Genomic DNA, 23,791 nt, shown 5'->3' with positions numbered 1-23,791 from the left:
AGTATCATAAATAGCAGACCACTACATTTCCTTGATGAACACTACATCCTGAGCAGAATAGAGCAGAATTGGGCCAATACCCTTTTTTTATTCGAATTGAAACAAGAGCCATCAAATCTTACAACCATCTAAAAACAAGCGACCCCGAAACATTTCGTCACATAGCCCTACAATGTCAAGAGATTAAAAAGAGAAGAGTCCCCTCAACCAGCTGGTTCTGAGGCTCAGTTAATTAACCAAAACCAACCTCTCAGGACAGCAGTCAGAGAATCTGGCCCAGCCAAATTATGACAAAGCAACAAAAAAAAATTATCACTTATCGGAAAGACACCACAAAAAATCTACTTCAACTTCAATGCTATTTGGCTCTAAACAGACAGTACACGGTGGCAGACTATCTGACCACTGTGACTGGTAGAAAACTGATGAACACTGACTAGGTACAGACTCAGTGAGCACAGCCCCGGGAAGAGGTAGAAACAGAGCTGCATTTCCTATTATATTGTGAAAAATACTTAGACCTAAGAGAATCTTTCTTTCCCAAAATGGTAATTCCGTACAAATAATTTGGAACTATAAAATATTAAGAAAAAAACTAATTTTTATTAGGTGAAAAGCCAAAAATTGCAAATAATGTGGTCTCCTGCCACAACCTGAGGGACGGCCAGTGTACATTGCAATGTAATTTCAATATTATTTGTCGTTTTGTTCTGGCTTTCTTACCATACTATGTGGCTTTTCAGTCATGTTGAGACTGGCCTACTACTATTGCTTTAATGTATTATTATCATTAATATCGTTGTAGTTGCTGTTAATGGTAATACCATTTCCACTACTACTATAACTATTATTATTGATGCCTTATTGCTGTTGGTTCCACCATTGTTGCTATATGTGTACTTTGACAATGTAATTGAATTGAGAGAGAGAAAGGGGTATGGGACTGAGAGAGAGCAGTGTGCTAGAGAGGAGTCTCAGAGACAGAGAGAAAGTACACACTGAGCCCAGATGTCAGTTCAACGTCTTGTTTTGATTTACAGGGAAGGCATCATCCATACTGAGAAGGCGTCATCGAATGTGCAATCATGCTTGTTCCCCATTATTCGTACATTTTTGTGGAGCGTGTTCTACATACTACATTTTCAAAATGTCATGTATTCTACAACTTTTGATTTTTTCATAAATACCAGTGGAGGGGAGGACCATACGAGTAGTGAAACATTAAAAAAGTGATCCTTTTTAAACTATACTAAATATATTGATGTCACCAAATAATTAGTTAGAACATACTGTTTTGCAATGAAGGGCTACAGTAGCCTCAACAGCACTCTGCAAGGTAGCACCACTGTTAGTTTCCGTCCTCCTCTGGGTACATTGACTTCAATACAAAACCTAGGAGGCTCATGGTTTTCACCCCCTTCCATAGACTTACTGTCACAGATTCCCCCGGTACTGCTGCCCTTCTGTGCACCAGTTCCAGAGGTCTACATCACCGGCCTCTAGGCGTCACTGAACTGTCTCATTACGCACACCTGATTCCAATTCCTCTCATTAGTAATTGTATATATGTGACCGCTGTTAACAATTGTCTTGTCAGTTATTTTTATTTAACTAGGCAAGTCAGTTAGGAACAAATTCTTATTTACCATGACGGCCTACCAGGGAACAGAATGACAGATTTTTACCTTGTCAGCTTGAGGATTCGATCCAGCAACCTTTCGGTTATTGGCCCAATGCTCTAACCAATAGGTTACCTGCCACCCCATTGTTCCCATGTCCGTTGGTCTTGTGAGTACCTGTGCTTTGTTATTTCAGCTTTCGTGCTGCGTGTATTGTGCACTTGTTATTACGGGTCTCGTCCTGTGTATTGTTGTGCATTTGTTATTACGGGTCTCGCCCCGAGTAGTGTATTACGGGTCTCGTCCCGTATATTTATTAGAGGTTTTACTTCTCTCTTTTGTTTGGGTTACATCCCTGTGTTGAAAGCATAAGCTACAGCTAGCTAGCACTGCAGTGCATAAAATGTGCTGAGTGGTTGACTCAAAGAGAGAGAAATACAATAGTTGACTGGTGTTGAATAAATTAATTTATTCAAAAATGAAGGTGAAGCAGCAGAGCGAGAGAGGAGATATTTCATTGTATATTTTATTCAGTTTCACTTATGCTTGCTAATGTAGCTAATTTAGCCTACTCAACAACCTGACTCAAACAGAGATTAATTATATTTATGTTAGCTAGCAGGCTAAGGCTATCCAACACTTCCAATTCAAGGTAAGCTTTCAGTTTTATAAGTGTATTGCCACCGGGGCCTGCCAGGTTACTGCTAAACTGCTCGCTGTGTACTACTGTTTGATTGTACACATGGATTGGATTGTGAGTTTACTAATGCGTGAGTTCTAGTAGCTATGTTGACTATGACGTTAGCTAATAGGGTGACAACAGTGTAGGCTGTGTGTAGTGGTTATGTTATGAATGTTTTGCTTGGAGAGTTTTTTTGGCCTGGTCACTGAAGTCCACAAGCGAAGGCAAAATGTGAGAGGAGGAGAGCGTGACGATGTGATGATGCTGTCTGTATGGCTACTAGGAATGTGAACTCTGTGTGCGGGTGATCAGGGGTGTGTGTAATCATTTCACCAGTTCTGTTGCAAAATATTTCTTAAATGGAAGCAAACGGAACGAAACGGGATGGACCTATCTGAATTTGTCCAATAAAAACTCTTGCTTTAGTTACACAATTTAACATTTTGCAACTGTTTTGGACTAATATATACACCCTAGATCAGCTAGATGCTGGCAAGAGTGTGCAAGGCGGTACTGAATGTGTCACTGTCTGTCACCTTGATTACTCCAATTTGTCTCTCGATCTGTGCACCTACGTTATAAACTTTCATTTGTAGGCTAGGTTGTAGCAACCTCATGATGGGTATAGGGCAAATTTTTGTATCATGTAGTAGCCTAGACCTATCAATGTTACATTGACCTGGGTGAATGGGAATATGGATAACAGATCCAATATTCTTTAATAAAAATATGGCCTTGCTCATTAAAAAAAAATGGTCCTCCCTAATCTTAAACGGCACCGACCGCCACTGATATATACAGTATATACACTGAGTATACAAAACATTAAGGAAACCTGCTCTTTCCATGACATAAACTGACCGGGTGAATCCAGGTGAAAGCTATGATCGCTTATTGATTTTAAATCCACTTCTATCAGTGTACGTAGATGAAGGGGAGGAGAAAATTGTGGTGTTCCTAATGTTTGGTATACTCAGTGTATACCCAGAAAGCCTACTATTTGGAACGCAAGTATGCGTATTCTGACACGGCCAGAGAGTAATGTGATTGTGCTGAGCAGTGACAATGGCCGTGTCCAAATACCCGTACTAGCACACTACATACTTCAACTGCATACTCATTTTGGAGTTTGATCTAGTATAATTTACTCAACTTTTCACACTCAAGTGTTTGACAAAAGCTGATAAACAGATACATTGACACACTGTACCAAAATGAATGAATGCCGGGAGTTAGATGACACTTTCAAAGTACTATTTTCTAAATGTCACATACTATAAAACATTCTTTCTTCGCAAACTATTTAGTACGTTAGTATGGGTATTCGGACACGGTCAGTGTCTGTGTGAGTCCTGCAGTCTGGCCAGTAATGCTGTAATATCTACACCAGAATAAGAGGCCCTGGTGCTTGCAGGGTGTATAAGGGGGCTGAGGCACCCACTGTTATTGTGCACTCGGCCGCTGGCACTGCCTCTGTCAGCGAGTGGCGTCGATCCGTGAACTTGCCATCTGGATTCCCCCACAAATCACATTAAAGTTTCAGGCCCAGGAATACATCAAGCTAAATGAATATTGGCTCCGGGGGCCGCAGACAGGCCTGATGGAGAAAAAGCCCTTCGCAATCCAACTCTTTGTGGTTAGATATGATCCATTCATCCCTCCCTCCCTCCCTCTCTCCCTTTCTCATCTACCCCTGATGGGCACTGGGACTGATGAGGTGGACAGACAGAATAGTGAATGGAGTATTCTGTCACAGAGGGAATACAAAGCAAGGTTACACAGTGGAAGTAAATGTGGTGAGCATACTGAGACATAGAGCAGAGGGGAAAGGGAAAGGTGGATACCTACTGTTGTCAGTTGCACAACTGAATGCATGCAACTAAAATGTGTCTTCCATATTTACTCCAACCCCTCTGAATCAGAGAGATGCGGGAGGCTGCCTTAAACGACATTCATGTCATCGGCGCCTGGGGAGCAGTTGTTGTTGAGGGTTAACTGTCTTGCTCAATGGCAGAACGGCACATTTTTCCACCTTGCCGGCTCGGGGATTCAAACCAAGGACCTTTGGGTTACTGGCCCAATGCTCTTAACCGCTAGAAATCTGTGTATGCCTACAATATGTACTACTACTGACAGACTTCGGGTGGAAACATTGCCCTCAGTAAAACTATGGGCGTGTTCAACAGTGTGCATGTACACTGTCTATCTTTCTTTCATGCCTCTGCACTACTCTCATAGAGCTAGGTTGCACAGAGGTAGTAATTGAACTGTAGTAACCTAACTTAGAGATGCACATGGTTTCAGTTATTAGTCAGGTAACATGAAAGGAAAAGGATTAGTTAGTATTATAAGGAAACCCACCCACAGCTAGGTTTAATTCTTCACAATCTTTGGTTGCAAAAGATGAACTTTGATAAGTACATGTTGGGATTTAGCTTCATGTATTAGGCTCATATCACTTTGGATCTTAAGACCTTCATTTACTTTGAAGCCACCCACCAGTTTTCAGTTTAGCTTTTCTTGTGGATTTAATGAACGGCATAATCATATTGATTCTCCTGCTGTTTATTTGCTGGCAAGATATCGTAAGATACAAAAATGTGTAAAAGTAGATGGCTGCACTGCACAAAATCTATTTGCATTTCATTTTGGGATTTTGAAGCCGGGTTTTCACGTTTGGGTAAAAAGCAAGTATGAGAACATAATTAGTACAATCACTCAACAACACAGTAACACATTATGTTATGGTCTCAGTTGCATATTTGCAGAGGCACTGTTTGCACTAACATCAAAGCTATTAAGATTAAATTGCCTTGCCAAGATGCGGTTTCATATGAGGAAGCAAAATCTATTTCATTTTTTCCAATCCAATGGCTTGTATTGCCAAGGATTTATTTCCAGCAATGAAGAGAAAGGGTTTTGACTTAGCTGTCAGAGCTTCTCTTCTATTAGATCCCTTGGGTGAGATATGGACGTGCTGGAAACTGAAAAGTATAAATACCTTGTCAGTTTTAAGTGTGAAGAAGTGCTTTCAGGCCAACCAACTTCCAGGTTACTAACGCTACGTCACTGCTAACATAAGAGGCAATTATCTATTAGCAGCATGTTGCCGAACCGTATGCATTCACACCAACGCACGCACACACACACACACACACACACACACACACACACACACACACACACACACACACACACACACACATACACAGGGCATAAATTACTGCTGTGTTAAATAAAACAAGACACAACAAGACAGCAGCCATCAATCACTGTTCCATTTTGTCACATCATGAGTTGACCTCCGGAGAAAGACAGCTCAAAGTCAAACATGGGCAAACTTTTAAACCAACTCTATAAACCCTGTTCAAAACTCATCAATAGATGTTCATGTACAAAATCTGTCATGACAAAAGTGCAACCTGCAAACCCCATCAGGGGCTTTTTTTATTGTTATAATTTGAGGTATACTGTATTGGTTTGAAGGTATAGACATGCAAAATAGTATTATAATGTACGTCATCCATCTCCTATGAGGTGATGTAGTGCCACTCTTGTCTGCTTACTGTTATAATTACAGGCAGGTTATTTTTTGTGTGATGTCATTTTTCATGTCACTGAAACAATCCTTATTTTCCAAACATGTACAGTACCAGTCAAAAGTTTGGACACACCTACTCATTCAAGGTTTTTTTTTTTTTTACTACATTGTAGAATAATAGTGAATACATCAAAGCTATAAAACAACACCTATTGAATCTAAATATATTTTATATTTGAGATTCTTCAAAGTAGCCACGCTTTGTCTTGATGTCAGCTTTGCACACTCTTGACATTCTCTCAACCAGCTCATGAGTAATGCTTTTCCAACAATCTTGAAGGAGTTCCCACATATGTTGAGCACTTGTTGGCTGCTTTTCCTTCACTCTACGGTCCAACTCATCCCAAACCATCTCGATTGGGTTGAGGTCAGGTGATTGTGGAGGCCAGGTCATCTGATGCAGCGGTCCATCACTCTTGGTCAAATAGCCCATACACAGCCTGGAGGTGTGTTTTGGGACATTGTCCTGTTGAAAAACAAATGATAATCCCACTAAGTGCAAACCAGATTGGATGGCGTATCACTACATAATACTGTGGTAGCCATGCTGGTTAAGTGTGCCTTGAATTCAAAATAAATCACTGACAGTGTCACCAGCAAAGCGCCATAACACCTCCATGCTTCATGGTGATCATCCGTTCACCTACTTTGCGTCTCACAAAGACACAGCGGTTGGAACCAAAAATCTCAAATTTGGACTCATCAGACCAAAAGACAGATTTCCACCGGTCTAATGTCCATTGCTCGTGTTTCTTGGCCCAGGCAAGTCTCTTCTTCTTATTGATGTCCTTTAGTAGTGGTTTCTTTGCAGCAATTCAACCATGAAGGCCTGATTCACGCAGTCTCCTCTAAACAGTTGGTGTTGAGATGTGTCTGTTACTTGAACTCTGGGTCTTCCTTTCCCGTGGCGGTACTCATGAGAGCCAGTTGTATCATAGTGCTTTATGGTTTTTGCGACTGCACTTGAAAAGTTCTTGAAATGTTCCAGATTAACTGACCTTCATGTTTTAAAGTAATGATGGGCTGTCATTTCTCTTTGCTTATTTGAGCTGTTCTTGCCATAATATGGTCTTGGTATTTTACCAAATAGGTGTCACGCCCTGACCGTAGAGATCCTTATTATTCTCTATGTTTGGTTAGGTCAGGGTGTGACTCGGGTGTGAAGTCTATGTTTTCTGTTTCTTTGGTTTTGGGCCGAGTGTGGTTCCCAATCAGAGGCAGCTGTCTATCGTTGTCTCTGATTGGGAATCATACTTAGGCAGCCTGTTTTCCACCCGTGTTTGTGGGAGGTTGTTTTCTGTTTAGCATCTGAGCCTGACATAACTGTGCGCTTTCGTTTTTTCACCATTTGTTATTTTGTTTGAGTGTGTTGTGAAATAAAGTATCATGAACATTTACCACGCTGCGCCTTGGTCCACTTCTCCTTCTAACAACGAGCGTTACAATAGGGCTATCTTCTGTATACCACCCCTACCTTGTCACAACACAACTGATTGTCCTATGGCTAGAAAGAAGCTTGTTCAGGCCACTTTTCTCTCTGTAATTGATTATGGTGACTTGTTGTATATGCATGCAGCCTCCTCCATCTTACAGAGACTGGACTCTGTTTATCATGCATCCTTGCGCTTTATTACAAATGCCAAGCCACTCACCCACCATTGCACATTGTACCAAATGGTAGGTTGGGCCTCACTTTATATGCGCAGAAAGATACATTTGTATGTGTTCATCTACAAAGCCCTTTTGGGTAAACTCCCTCTTTACCTCTGTAGTCTGGTCTCCTTCACCACCAGCAGTTACCATACCCTGTCTGCTAGGTGGCTGCTACTTAAAGTCCCCAGGACATTCACAGTATTAGGCAAGACTGCCTTCTCTTCTTGTGCACCAGACGCATGGCATAATCTACAATCCATGCTTCATCTAGATATGTTAGTGCCACTGAATGAATTTAAAATATTGATGGTAGACTCTGTTACAGAGGAGTGTAAATGCTTTTTTTAGGCTGGATCATGTTGTATTTTTGTATGTTTTAATTCTGTAATGTATTGATTGTTGCTGCCTTCTTGGCCAGGTCTCCCTTGAAAAAGAGACTCTGGGTCTCAATGGGCTTTTCCTGGTTAAATAAAGGTTAAATAAAAAATAAATTAACTTTTATCAAGGGACACCTGTTAATTTTAATGCATTCCAGGTGACTACCTCATGAAGCTGTTTGAGAGAATACCAAGAGTGTGCAAAGCTGTCATCAAGACAAAGGGTGGCTACTTTGAAGAATCTCAAATATAACATATTTTGGTTAACACTTTTTTGGCTTCTACATGATTCCATATGTGTTATTTCATAGTTTTGATGTCGTCACTATTATTTTACAATGTAGAAAATTGTAAAAATAAAGAAAAACAATTGAATGAGTAGGTGTGTCCAAACTTTTGACTGGTACTGTATCTTCAAAAAATATCTTCACTGACACGTGTCTGCTGGTCAAACATTCAGTTCAAATACAATTTTATACCAACCTCCCCTTTCAAAACAGTGTCATAGAAATGATTTCCCTTTGTGTTCCAGGTCTCCAGGTCATCTTTCCAGAGTACCTCCAGGAGAAGTTTGTTCAGTCGGCTCTGAGCTACATCATGTGTAATGGGGAGGGGGAGTACGTCTGCCGGAACAGCCAGTGTATCTGCATGTGCGCTGACGAGTACCCACAATGCAACTGTCCTATCACCGACATCCAGATCATGGAGAACACCCTGCTTGGGCATGCGGAGTCCTGGGCCACCTCTTACAAGGACTTTGAGAACTCAGGTAAGCAGGGAAGGATATGATAGCAAATTCTAGTTTACTGTACAGTCTACTATAGTTTTGTTCAGCCATGTGTCTTCGTCCACAAACACTATGGTTGTGGTAAGTGATCTCTTACTGTTGAGTATTGTATTTAGTAATTTATTGTTATTACTGTTGAATATTGTATTTAGTAATTTATTGTTATTTTACAGCAATTTATTGTTATTTTAGACCCTTCCATCAACTATATTCCTAAAGTAAGGAATAAACTAAGATATTTGCCTTAGATTCAGGTTAAATTAACTAATATAGCAAGAAAGAGGATAACAAATGATAAGGATATCCCATGACTTAGCTCCTCTCTTGTCTTCCCTCTTTGATTTGCGTAGAGGCCAATTATGACTATAGAACCATTTGCATATGGACCTCAGCTAGGCACTAATGACCGGTCTGAAGCCAGGGCTACTTCCACTGATCTGTCCTCAAACAGAACACCAGATGCAGGTCTTTACAGCATCCAATATCCACAGCAAACAGTGATATAATGGTAAATCCACAGACAGTCAGCTCTAAATTCAGCTGGTTTTTATTCAGGTGTCGTCATTTTACGTGAGTCACCTTCCATAGAATACACCACATAAAGCGTGCATGTTAACTTCTTGGAGCCAATCTGCAATAAAGTGTGGTATGAATAATTCAGCAGCCCATTTTAACGCCTTCTGTTTTAGAAGAAGGCACTAGCAGTTAATTGTAACAGTCAATTCTCTCTACCCCCCTCAGCCAGGTTTCACTAAGCATGCCACAGGCTAAATGTGTGTGAGGAGCAATTGTCACTCAGTCACATAGGGAAGCCACCCACCATGCAATCAGTACAGGCCCATGCATGAACCCAAGGGTGAAACAATAACTTCTGTAGATTTTTGATGCGGCATTAATGTGAGATGAACCCACTGTATTAAACAGTTTGCAAAATAGAACATGCGACCTTGTAAGATGTGTGTGTGTGCGTGTGTTCATCTGTGTGTGTTAATGGTATTGATTTGTGACTATTTGGTGTGTGTGTTAGTGTTTGTGTACACGTGTGTGTACATTTGTGTGTGTGTGTGTACATTTGTGTGTGTGTGTGTACGTGCGCTCGTGTGTGTACATGCGCACATGTGTGTATGTGTGTGAGCCTTTGTGTGTTGAACATGTGTCTCGAGCAGCAAGCAATTCTTCAAAATGGATGGCATCATTATAAAACCGTTACAATTAAAACGCAATCTGCATCGTTTCAGTTGGTGAAACCCCATCAACAAGCCACCATATTCCACATGCCTAGCGAATGACCCATATAGCGGGGTGGTTATGTCTGGCCACACACATATTCACACACATACTCAGTCACATCCCCTGTCTCATCCCCTACTGATCAAGTCAGAATAGTAAAGTACAGAGGATGGTTCGGGATACTCCCAAAGGGAGTCGCTCAGTATCCACCTGACGGGGCTCATACTTATATATTATTAACAAGTAATAAAAGGAGACAAATAAAACCTGACAGGCATACATATATATTTATACATTATAGAGGACACAAACTGAGATTGAGTCATTCAAGGTCATTGGCTGCCGAAGAGATTTCTAAGATGAAGTGCCTACAGTATCAGATAGCCATTTTTAAAATAATAAAACGGTGTATTCCTATTTAAAGGTAGACTCAGCGATTTGACTCAGATGCAGAAAGTACATTTCTGCAACAACTAAGAGCGTTGAAGCGCCACCCACTGGGCACAGACATCAGTTCAATGTTTAGTTTTGATTTGGTTGAGTTGTCAATTAACGTGAATTCAACGTGAAATCAAGAAAAAATGTCACCATGTCATTGGATTTAGGTTAAAATTTGGGTGAAAAAGAGACGGAATTCTACATTGATTCAACGTCATCACATATATTTTTTGTCTTGGAATGATGTGAAACAATGTTGATTCAACCAGTCTACCTTTAACAAGAGTATTTTGTTTGATCAGATGTGCTATTATCATAAATGCCAGTGGTATTTTGAGAGCTTGATTCAAGGCATGTAATGCATCATGATGCACGCGAGCTTTGTTGTTCAGGAAAACAACACCTGAGAACAGAAAGCACAGGAAGGAGGCTGATCCAAGGTTGCTCTGACAACAGATAGTCCTTGTCTGTGTCCCGCAAGATCTCTTAATCACCCTCCATTTCTCTCCCTCCTCCAGATGAGTTTAAGTCGTTCCTGAAGAGGCTGCCCTCCACCCACTTCCTGCCGGTCAGCAGTGTCCACCTCCTGTGGGGCAGTGACTGGGACCTGCAGGCCCGCTACCGCCTGCTCCAGAGCTCCCTGGAGACCCAGAGGCTCAAGATCCAGCGCACCGCCCGCAAGCTCTTTGGCCTCAGCATCCGCTGCCACCACAACCCCAACCACCAGATGCCTAGGGAGAGGTGGGTCTAAGAAGCAGTAAAAATGCATTATGTAACCCTGCTGCATTGTAATGTAACGTGTTGTTTTGATGCAGAATTTTGGTGCCAATGCTGTGGACCACGGTATCACGAAAGGTAACTTAGAAAGGTGGATAAACTGCAACCAAGGTGACAAAATGAATCTGTGAGAGAACTCTGTTAGGTAGGGGATTTTCTGTATTTCGTTTTAGTAATGCCTGTTGAAGTACTGTATGCGAAAACTTTATGATACAGTACATAATGCATTTTTACTTTGAATTTTCTGGCTCTTATAGCTCTGTCCATGAAATCATGGAAACGCCCAATGAACCCTAGTCTTACCTAGTATTTCACAATGCAGGATGAAAAAGAATCTAACCGCGGGAGCTCTCTGGCCGGGTCAGTGCACAATGTGCCATCACCTACTGTGACTGCAGATAGCACGCTTTGCTGCACAAATGGCACTGTGTTAATGCTAATCCAGTCTGAAATGCATTCTAAAATGGAGTCATTCCACCCCATAATATACCAGACAACATGGAGAAAAATAACACACTAAATACCAGATGAACAAAATAATGTTACAGCTGCGTGGAATGTCAATATACAAATATAAACAGAGAAAATCCTCAAAATATTCAGTTATGTGGTTAAGGAACGCACAGCTGTCAACTGTCACTAAGGTAGAAGGAACACACCCACGCTACGATGCAAGCTTTGGCAAAGGGTTTGTTCAGAAGTGTTATCAAAGCGGTGCAGTGCACAATCCGTGCTCGGCAGAGCACACATCAAGGACGCCTGACGGCACTGTGAAGAGAAACTGTGTTTGTTTATTTGTTTCTATATGTGTGTGTGTGTGTGTTTATGTGTGAGTGATTGATTGTGTGTATGTGTGTGTGTGTGTGCTCATGCATCTATGTCAGTGAGAGATGTACTGTGCCAATAGGCATCCTCCTTTCAGACCAGTACCCACATCAGTGTTACTCTTTGATACCACCAATGCAGCGTAAACTAAACATACTGACATACTAGTGTTTGTAATGTTTCCTCTGGAGACATACAGTACACAGGGCTGATATGACGAATGTGGAGTCCCTTGCTGTGGGGCTCAGTTCAAGGCACAGGTTTAACAATTAGTGTTTATATTTAAGCATAGATTATCTGGTAGGTTTGCTATGTACTCCCATAGCTGTTAGGATGAGTTTAAGTGATATCTCCTTCTGAATTTCATGTATATCTGTGTGCAATATAGTGAAATGTTACTCTATTTAAAAAGCACACATATCCACACCACCACCATTACATTTAGTACAGTAGTACTAGTAGCAGTAGACCTTGTTGTCCTGCTGCTCAGAGTTGAGCTGAGGCCCTAGCCTCTCTGGTGGCATGGCCTTTGCCCTGAAGGGCCGAGTTGGAGAGAGAGAAGACTGCCTGTGACAACCCAGAAATCCTTACTACTGATCTACTTCCCACCGACGGGACACATGCCTATAATTATAGAAAGCAAGCCTCCTTCGGTCCCAATTGGATTCTGGCAGTAGAGAGCCTTGACAACTGCAGGAACAATACGAACCCAGTCTCTCCAGGGCTGGAGGGGGTTCCTCCACAGTTTGACCCTACTGTGGAAGGCTGCTTAGCTTCAGACCTGCAGGGGGAAACCCAGGGTGGACTTTGATGGTGGTGGCTTGACCTCAGGCTGCTCCCCGTAGTCTAATTACACACTTACTTCTATAGCGATAATCACTGTTACACAATCCACAGGCAATCTACAGGCATGGCTGGACCGTACCCTTTTAAACATTTATGGTGTTTTCACAGGTGTAATGAGTGGAATATTCCAAGTAGTTCAGAGTAGAGCTTCAGCGTTGGTTTCTTTTAAGCATGCTGTGCTACTGGATGTACTGCATAACTAGGACCAGCAGATTTTTATGGCCGTGTGTTTTTACTGGGAAAAACTCTGGGTTCTATGTTTTTCCTGGTCATGTGGACAAGAAAGAGGCATGCCTTTATGCATAACCAGATGACTATACAACCAGTGGTGTAAAATACTTTAAAGTACTACTTAAGTAGTTTTTTTTGCGTATCTTTTTTTACAACTTTTACTTTTACTTCACTACATTCCTAAAGAAAATAATGCACTTTTTACTCCATACATTTATCCTGACACCCAAAGGTAGTCATTACATTTGGAATGCTTAGCAGGACAGGAAAATGGTCCAATTCATATACTTATCAAGAGAACATCCCTGGTCACCCCTACTGACTCTAATCTGGAGGACTCACTAAACACAAATGCTTTGTTTGTAAATTATGTCTGAGTGTTGGGAGTGTGCCCTTGGCTATCCGTCAATTTAAACTTTTACTTTTGATACTTACATATATTTAAAACCAAATACTTTTAGACTTTTGCTCAAGTGGTATTTTACCGGGTGAATTTCACTTTTACTTGAGTCATTTTCTATTAATCTATCTCTACTTTTACTCAAGTATGACAATTGAGTACTTTTTCCACCACTGTATACAACCATGAGCTGTGTGCATAAGTCATATTTTCAATGGATTTAGCTTGAGGTAAATAAAGGAAAGGAAAGTATGGTGCTTATTATTATTATTATTATTCAAGCCTGGTTGCCATTTCATGAATGCATGCGTGCGGCATATCTCTAAGATACATGTGGTATTCAATCAAAAAAAACGACTGTGAATCAATGAGTAATCAATGTGTGGTGGCCGTCTCTACGTATGAAAGGCCTCACTGTCCCTCACTGTTGGCTAGCTCTAATTGCCCTCATTTGTCATTTAGCCTGTAGCTGATAAACTGGGGGTTGAACAAACTTGCATTAGAAAATCATCCGATGTGTTGCAAGGTAAATATAGGCTTAGCTCCACCTGCCTCACCTTGTCTTACACCCACTCACCTATCACAGATGTGAGCTCTCTATGCAGGGAAACATATGGAATGTGCCTGTGCAGAGCTATAGCAGACGTGCCTGGGGATTATAGCTAGAAGCTCTTCTCAAACAGAGAGTGATTAATGGTGACGGATATAAAATAGCATAACTCCCAGCCAAGTAATCGGCATCCATGTTTATGTATCAAAGTAATTATTCATGGGCAGACTTTAGCATGTTAACAGATTTGACTGTACTCTATATATTATTTAGCAGTAATTGCTATAGACGTTGACAGGGTTATGGTTGTCAAGATATGTCTGGTACATAACTCCCTTACATAAGAACTTCTATCAATAATGAAATCACAGGCTATTTTTGTCATCCAACATAATGCACTAATAGAAAAACACATTCAATCATCAGTATCGACAAATATCTCTCTCTCTTTTTCTTTTTCCCTCGTTCCCCCAAACAGAAGGGGTCTTGTGATAATGTATGTCATCTGCGCTGAGCACCAGAGCTGTCTGATGCCCTATTACAAACACAGAGATTGTGCTGTGATTCGTGAAAACAAACAGCATTCATTCCCACTCGTTTCCATCTCATTCCCTGTGGCAAACTCAACCCAGCCACTTGTTTTGGAGGGAAAAAATAAGGAAAAATAAAACTACCAGCATGATGCTCTCAAACTGCATATTGAGGGAAGCAGTTATATGATGGAACATATTTTATTCCAGTGTTTCAGATCACATAAAACTGTAGTTATTGCAGATAAATTCAAGGGGGAATATATATAGAATAATATGATTATGCCTGCCTCACGTACGTAAATGAAAAGATAAAACTAATAGGAATGGTTTAATCTTTATGGCGTAAACATCCGCAAAACTTTTCAAATGTATTTTGTGTTGTCATTTGCAGCAAACATTTCCAATAAGTACCTGAGTGCACAAAAAAACGGAGGACTATTTTAAAGATCTCATACCTTGTGTGTTGTGTCAATGACAGAGGACTCTTTTGTGTTCTTTGAACTTTTGGAGACAAACCGACTGCATTAAAAACATGTTTATACATTTTGTCATTCAACTTTCGTTGTTTAGTCATGGTGCTTGTATCGGTAACACGTTGCTTCACACCAATAGACATAACCATGTCATAATATGGTCATAATATCCATATATTTACACCTGTTGTGACATGTATTGCATTATTTTATGGCTGGTTATTACACCTACATAAGAGTGTCAAAACCCACATTTATTGAAATAATATTTTTCCCTGCCAAGAAGTTTCCTTTCGTTTGAAAGTTGGTTTTCTAAATCCTTTGCTGTTGTTGTAATGAATTCTTTACAGTCATGGTTTTTTCATCATGTAGAAAATACACTTTACGACACTGTCATGAAGCATTATGACCATCATCATCATACAAGCCAGATAGGCCTGTCACGTACGTGCCCTTATATCAGTCATCAGTCGAAGAGAGGGTGTCTTGTCCTGCTCCTGCATTCATCCCAGTCATCAGCAACAGAGCATTAGGGTAGGTGCATGTCTGACATCAATGTGGGCGCAATTACAATGATCATTTTATATGGTCAATTTCCAAAAACATTATATAACATAAACATACTGTTGACACGTAGGCTATGGTGTAATGGAATGTTTTGCCTTGTGTGGTAGGTTTTATGGGTTTTGACACTCTTATGTAGGTGTCATAACCAGCCATAAAATAACACAATATATGGTAGAACAGGTCTAAATATATGTGTCATGACAGTGTTATGACCGTATTAAAACAGGTTACGACAAGTTATGTCAGCTGTTATGACATATAACTTAACATGTTATGACGCTGGGTGTCAAGTAAATTGTTACCCTTTCATCAATCTCCGTTTTTCTTGTTCTGTGAAATATTATATTCAAGGTTCTTCTCAAGATTCAAGATGCTCTTACATGAGCACTGGAACCTATTTTTCATTCCAACAGAATAGCCATTGGCTTTGTCTTTATGTCCTGTAGAGATAATAGTGGGGTGAATATGTGGCCGTGAACAAAAGCATTACTTTCTCAAAGTGCATCTTAGAGTCAGTGTTCTGGGACATGCATTCAGCCGTGTCTTTGTTATTTCACAATGTTACTCTTATCTTTTGATACTCCTCTCTTCAGTTAAGAAGATAAAGGAACTTTTATCAGGGTAGGACTGATCCAAGGACATATCCAAGATTGCCTTGAAAGTACATCGCTTTATGTCAGTTTAACCAGTCTTCAAAAAATTATGGAGTCAGGTTGATGTAAGAATTGCTAAATAAAGACAATGTTAAATGGATTAAAATATATTTCTCACAACTCAATTTGTTCAAGATCAGTATTAACTCAAAGTAAAACTTTATCAAATCACTTTTGGGAAGCTGTCTAATTATAATTTTAAAATAATCCTCAAAGTACCAGTTACATATCCTTCAACCTAAACTCAGCAAAAAAAGAAAGGTCCCTTTTTCAGGACCCTGTCTTTCAAAGATAATTAGTAAAAATCCAAATAGTTTCACATATCGTCATTGTAAAAGGTTTAAACACTGTTTCCCATGATTGTTTAATGAACCATAAACAATTAATGAACATGCACCTGTTAAACGGTCGTTAAGACACTAACAACTTACAGACGATAGGCAATTAAGGTCACAGTTAAAACTTAGGACACTAAAGAGTCCTTTGTACTGACTCTGAAAAACACCAAAAGAAAGATGCCCAGGGTCCCTGCTCATCTGCGTGAACATGCCTTAGGCATGCTGCAAGGAGGCATGAGGACTGCAGATGAGGCCAGGGCAATAAATTGCAATGTCCGTACTGTGAGATTCCTAAGACAGCGCTACAGGGAGACAGGACGGATAGCTGATCGTTCTCGCAGTGGCAGACCCCGTGTAACAACATCTGCACAGGATCAGTACATCCAAACATCACACCCGGAACGCACAATCCCTCCATCAGTACGCAGACTATCCGCAATAGGCTTAGAGAGGCTGGACTGAGGCCTTGTAGGCCTGTTGTAAGGCAGATCCTCACCAGACATCACCGACAACCGTCGCTGGACCAGACAGAACTGGTAAAAAGTGCTCTTCACTGACGAGTCGCGGTTTTGTCTCACCGGGGTTGATGGTCGGATACGCGTTTATCGTCGAAGGAATGAGCGTTACACCGAGGCCTGTACTCTGGATCGATTTGGAGGTGGAGGGTCCGTCATGGTCTGGGGCGATGTGTCACAGCCTCATCGGACTGAGCTTCTTGTCATTACAGGCAATCTCAACACTGTGCGTTACAGGGAAGACATCCTTCTCCCTCATGTGGTACCCTTCCTGCAGGCTCATCCTGACATGACCCTTCAGCATAACAATGCCACCAGCCATACTGCTCGTTCGGTGCATGATTTCCTGCAAGACAGGAATGTTAGTGTTCTGCCATGGCCAGCAAAGAGCACGGATCTCAATCCCATTGAGCATGTCTGGGACCTGTTGGATCGGAGGGTGAAGGCTAGGGCCATTCCCCCCAGAAATGTCCGGGAACTTGCAGGTGCCTTGGTGGAAGAGTGGAGTAACATCTCACAGCAATAACTGGCAAATCTGGTGCAGTCCATGAGGAGGAGATGCACTGCAGTACTTAATGCAGCTGGTGGCCACACCAGATACTGACTGTTACTTTTGATTTTGACCGCCCCTTTGTTTAGGGACATATTATTCAATTTCTGTTAATCACGTCTGTGGAACTTGTTCAGTGTATGTCTCAGTTGTTGAATCTTGTTATGTTCATACAAATATTTACACATGTTAAGTTTGCTGAAAATAAACGCAGTTGACAGTGAGAGGATGTTTTTTTGCTGAGTTTATTTCATATCCCATAGGAGCAAAAGTAGTTTGGGTCTGAAGAGTGTCTCCTCTGTCCCCTTCTCTAGCCCTACCCATGGCTCATTTTGGGATGGCTTGGGGCTCTCTGGCCTGTCAAGCACTAGGTCACCCATCACCGTTACCATGCTAGTTCATTAGCATGTCAGGCTAACCTTGAGCTCATCCTCTCCAGTCTCTCCCAGAAAAACACCCTCATCTCACAGTAGAAAGTTTCAGTACTACCAAGATGACAGAAAGGGATGCCTGAGGGGGAATAAGAGACAATTTGCATAGGAAATGATGTTGCCATCCCACGAGGGAAATAAAGGAATTCTGCCTTTGAGGAATACATTATCCCCTCCACAGACTAGACCGTAACAAACAGTAGCAGGCTGTGGCAGTGGCAGTGGAGGTTAATCCTCAGTTTAACACTGAATTTGTGCTTGCTAAACGGTCCTTATTAATGGTGCATTTTATCCCTGTGTCTCCGCTCCCCAATTTGTTCTATTCCCCCTCGATCACTCTGGCTCTGACACTTTCTTTCTTTCTTTCTTTCCATTCTCCAGGTCTGTGATGCAGTGGCTGAACAGGGTCCAGTCCTTCCTCTACTGCAATGAGAATGGTTTCTGGGGAACCTTCCTGGAGAGCCAGAGGATGTGCGTGTGCCACACGGGTATCACCCTATGCCAGCGACCCATCCCATGTATCATTGGGGGCAACAACAGCTGTGCCATGTGCAGCCTGGCCAACATCTCTCAGTGCGGCTCCTGCAACAAGGGGTACAAACTGTACCGAGGCCGCTGTGAGCCCCAGAACGTGGACTCAGAACGCAGCGAGCAGTTCATCAGCTTCGAGACCGACCTAGACTTCCAAGACCTGGAGCTCAAGTACTTGCTCCAGAAGATGGACTCGCGCCTCTATATCCACACCACCTTCATAAGCAACGAGATCCGCCTGGAGACCTTCTTTGACCCACGGTGGCGCAAGCGCATGTCCCTGACCCTGAAGAGCAACAAGAACCGGATGGACTACCTCCACATGATCATTGGGCTCTCCATGAAGATCTGCCAGATGCGCAACAGCAGCATCGACCCCATGTTCTTTGTTTATGTGAACCCATTCAGCGGCAGCCATTCAGAGGGCTGGAGCATGCCCTTTGGCGAGCACGGCTACCCGCGCTGGGAGAAGACAAGGCTGGGGAACTCCCAGTGCTTCAATTGGACCCTGCTGCTGGGCAACCGGTGGAAGACCTTCTTTGAGACGGTGCACATCTACCTACGAAGCCGCGCCAAAGTGCCCACTGGGTTACGCAATGACACGGGCCAGGGTCCCGTGGACCTGTCCGACCCCAACAAGCGCCAGATCTACATCAAGATCTCTGACATCCAGGTGTTTGGTTACAGCCTGCGCTTCAACGCAGACCTGCTCCGCAGCGCCGTGCAGCAGGTGAACCAGTCGTACACCCAGGGGACCCAGTTTTACTCCTCCTCCTCCGTCATGCTCTTGCTGCTGGACATTAGGGAGCGGATTAACCGCCTGGCCCCTCCAGTGGCACCCGGGAAACCCCAGCTGGACCTGTTTTCCTGTATGCTGAAGCACAGGCTCAAGCTGAACAACAGCGAGATGATCCGGGTCAACCACGCCTTGGACATGTACAACACAGAGATACTGAAACAATCAGATCACCTAACTACCAAACTCTGCTGAGATACAGTAAACAAACAAACAAAAAAAAGAGCAAACAGACACTACAAATATAACTGTTTGGGGATATTCCTTTTTATTTTTTGCCTTTTTGGACCTTTTTGTTCTGCCTTTTGATGTATTATTAAAACTTTGTAATTGTAATTGTTAAAATGAAACTCAAAAAGGCAGTGATGAAGCCTTTTAGTTGGATAAAGAAGAAGATTAATGAAAACCACTTTAAAGACTGTACCATATTTTGTCCCAGCATGTCTGTCATTTCCTAAAAGAGCATAAAGAGAAAAAAAGAAGAAAAACAATTAAATCCATCTCCTGGTGACAAAGAGGCCTTTATTTTAGTCTGAGGGAACAAAGGTTATATCTGAAACTGCCATTATTTACTGAGTAAAACATTTTTAAAGATATAATAAAGTTGTATAAGGGCAGACCAGATATCATCCTTTTATTTCAGTTAATATGCTTTATCAACAAACAAAATATTACAAACATGTAAAATGACAGTTTAATACAGTATGAAGGCATTCATACATTTTATGGGTAAATAGCCCAGCAAGCAAATACTCTAAGCATTAGCTATATAGTCTCTTTATAACATTAAATACTCATGACAAGTCTGCATCCCTCTCTTTGTGAAGTAAGGTTTAAGGCACTTTGTTGCTGTACTTAAAGCATAGGCACACGACCGGGGCAGCAGATAGTCATTTCATGTCAAATAACAGAAACCAGCTGTTTATATATGTGTATACCTTTATTTAGCTTGATGCTTATTGCTGTTCGTTAATTGAATGTGTCATTTGAGAGTGAGTGAATCCAGTCTAAGCTGAAACTTATATTTGGGCGCTACCTCCCGTGCTTGAAATTCTACAGGCATTTCTCATGAGGGGGTTTCTTCTGGTGCCTGAGTGCAATATCGTGGTCTGAAGATGAACAATCAATGCTATTTCGTACAGCTTTGCAAAACGTACACCTTGTGACTGCTGATGTGTCAAGCTTTTCGGCACCAAGAGCAAATTTGAGCATCGATCATTCGCGTACATCTGCAACAGACACCATGAAAGCCATACATTTCCCTGAGGTACACATAAGACATGGAAAGCCCCGTGATCCATTTTTCTAAAACATGAAAAATGTCCCATTCATGTATTTTATGTTGTCGTTGTTGTTTCCCCCAAATTCATTTAAAATGGAGGATAACAGTGGACAGAGAGAGTGTATTCTGTGGGATTATGGGATGACATTGTAAAGCCATTGGGTTTCTATTTCTACTAACTAGAGTGAACCCATATGGGAAACAGTTATATAACAGCTTCAAATACTTCTGTTCATTTTAATCTGTAAATCTACTTTCTACTTTATGTACTTTTTTTTATGCCACGTTGGATCTTAACTTTGAATGACCATGCAAATCAGATTGAACCCTCTGACACAAGGTTGTTTAATCTTTCTAGTCATACTTTATTGAAAGCACTGACATGAAATACGTTTATAGCTATATATAGCTACATAAATAAACATAGTATCAAACATCATACTATCTCAGAACTGTCAAGGAACACTACCTACGTTATTATTGTTATTATTATTATTATTAGTAGTATTATTAAGTGCCTGTTACCTATCCCTTTAACATAATTAGAGGAGAGAAATTGCTCTTAGTTTAGTTACTGCATACAGTAAAAACACATTACCACACAAGATAAAGGCATTCAAAAGAATTCAGCAAATCAGACCACATCAATGCAGATCTGTCCCTCATCTCTCAGCCTGAGATACATGTTTTCTAGCTAAAGCCCTGCTGGTTTGTGCATGTGGTAAAATGACCCATCATCAAGAGATTGAAGTCTCAATTTCCTGACACTATCTCTCCTATGTACATTATACCTGTAAATAGCAACTTAGTGTTGGTATAGTTATAACATCAAAGACTACTTAAATCATAATAATTACAAGAGAACAAAAGAGGCCATTATTAATGAGAATACCCACAATACCGTTGGTGTGCTATTGCACAAATTTCAAATACACTCCATTCTTAAGTTAATTACTTCATTATGAATATCAGAGAGGGATGGCAATTTCTGATGGTTTTAATCAAAGTACACTACCGTTCAAAAGTTTGGGGTCACTTAGAAATGTCCTTGTTTTTTAAATACATTTTTTTTTTGTCCATTAAAATAACATCAAATTGATCAGAAATACAGTGTAGACATTGTTAATGTTGTAAATGACAATTGTAGCTGGAAACGGCTGATTTTCAATGGAATATCTTCTAGGCAGAGCTGCAAAGAAAAAGCCATATCTCAGACTGACCAATGAAAAGAAAAGATTAAGATGGGCAAAAGAACACAGACACTGGACAGAGGAACTCTGCCTAAAAGGCCAGCATCTCGGAGTCGCCTCTTCACTGTTGATGTTGAGACTGGTGTTTTGCAGGTACTATTTAATGAAGCTGCCAGTTGAGGACTTATGAGGTGTCTGTTTCTCAAACTAGACACTCTAATGTACTTGTCCTCTTTCTCAGTTGTGCACCGGGGCCCTCACTCCTCTTTCTATTCTGGTTACAGCCAGTTTGTGCTGTTCTGTAAAGGGAGTAGTACACAGCGTTGTACGAGATCTTCAGTTTCTTGGCAATTTCTCGCATGGAATAACCTTAATTTCTCAGAACAGGAATAGACTGATGAGTTTCAGAAGAAAGTTCTTTGTTTCTGGCCATTTTGATCCAGTAATTGAACCCGCAAATGCTGACGCTCCAGATACTAAACTAGTCTAAAGAAGGCCAGTTTTATTGCTTCTTTAATCAGCAAAACAGTTTTCAGCTGTGCTAACATAATTGCAAAAGGGTTTTATAATGATCAATTAGTCTTTTAAAATTATAAACTTGTATGAGCTAACACAACGTGCCATTGGAACACAGGAGTGATGGTTGCTGATAATGGGCCTCTGTACGCCTATGTAGATATTCCATTAAAAATCAGCTCTTTCCAGCTACAATAGTCATTTACAACATTAACAATGTCTATACTGTATTTCTTATCAATTTTATGTTATTTTAATGGACATAAAATGTGTTTTTCTTAAAAAAAATGGACATTTCTAAGTGACCCCAAACTTTTGAACGGTAGTGTGTACCATATGAAATATGAGTTCGTTTTGACCACGGCATACATGAAACAAGCACACATTTGCTTTATCAGCATAACATCCCTGCAATGTCGCAAATACCCATGGATACATTTGATTGAATATACAACTCCTAATACCTTGCCTATGTAATTTTTGCTGTTATGTTGAAATCATTATATCAGCTTATTTCAAATGAATGTTTCATATAATAATCAATTTCTCATTAAAAGGCTATATTTATGTGGAATAGCATTTATTTATTTATGTATATATATATATATATAAAAACTCTCTATTAAGATTCTCACAGACAACACCTACAGAGTACCTCATTCAACCCTTGTGGCAGTGCTGATAACAAGGACTAGTTGTTGTGATGTAACTGTAATTTAGCATTTGATTGAAGGTTTTATTTTTGATGGGATTGGTGGATAATTGCTCAAATATGCTCTAGTGAGATATGCTGTACAGTACGGTTGAGTGGTATACCGTATATGTATCCTGGGGTGTTTCAATATACCATCGGTATGATTTCCCAATACCGTCAATACTATTGTTTTTTTATACATTTAAATATGTATTATTTTTTAATAACCACATGCAGTCAACTTGTGCTCTAGGCAATAGATAAAAAAGATCGCATTAGATTATTTATCATTATGAAGCTTACCGGAACTAGTTTCCCAAAACAGCTGTTTGAGCCAGTCACGTGTGTATGTTTACAAAGAAGCACAATGAGCAAAGCGGGAGCTTCGTGAGGAGAGTTACTCCTGCAGTGCAACTTAATTTTGGTGATCAAGTGACAATTGTATGAAACTACTAATGTTTGCCAGCTATATTCCATATAACTATTAAGTTAACTATCTAAGAAATTCTCTCAAGCTGTTTTCTTTAAAATTTGTTAACGTTAGCAAAGTTAGCTTACAAGGTTTTATTTCTTTTAACCTTTATTTAACTAGGCAAGTCAGTTAAGAACAAATTCTTATTTACAATGCTTCTTGGTAACGCCAGAGACAATCCACTCCTGGATTAAGATCCCCGTTGTCTAATATCTGTTTTGAACGTGCTGCAAA

The 23,791-nt window shown here is 40.7% G+C and overlaps 1 protein-coding gene across 1 annotated transcript in view; it reads left to right on the top strand.

Moving 5' to 3' along the window:
* Positions 1–22,958, top strand: part of brinp1 (BMP/retinoic acid inducible neural specific 1) — a 127,934-nt gene extending 104,976 nt beyond the window's left edge. Inside the window, exons 6-8 of the mRNA XM_014128697.3 lie at positions 8,465–8,701; positions 10,906–11,128; positions 18,458–22,958. Of these exons, the coding sequence (XP_013984172.1) occupies positions 8,465–8,701; positions 10,906–11,128; positions 18,458–19,598 (1,601 nt within the window). The 3' untranslated portion in view covers positions 19,599–22,958. The remainder of the gene's footprint in view (positions 1–8,464; positions 8,702–10,905; positions 11,129–18,457) is intronic.
* Positions 22,959–23,791: the final 833 nt, after the last annotated feature.

This window comes from Salmo salar, chromosome 11, assembly GCF_965601325.2.
Source record: "Salmo salar chromosome 11, fSalSal1, whole genome shotgun sequence".
In the NCBI taxonomy this organism is placed as follows: Eukaryota; Metazoa; Chordata; class Actinopteri; order Salmoniformes; family Salmonidae; genus Salmo; species Salmo salar.
Note: the sequence above shows the minus strand (reverse complement) of the source record. Positions and strands in the feature narration are given on the sequence as shown.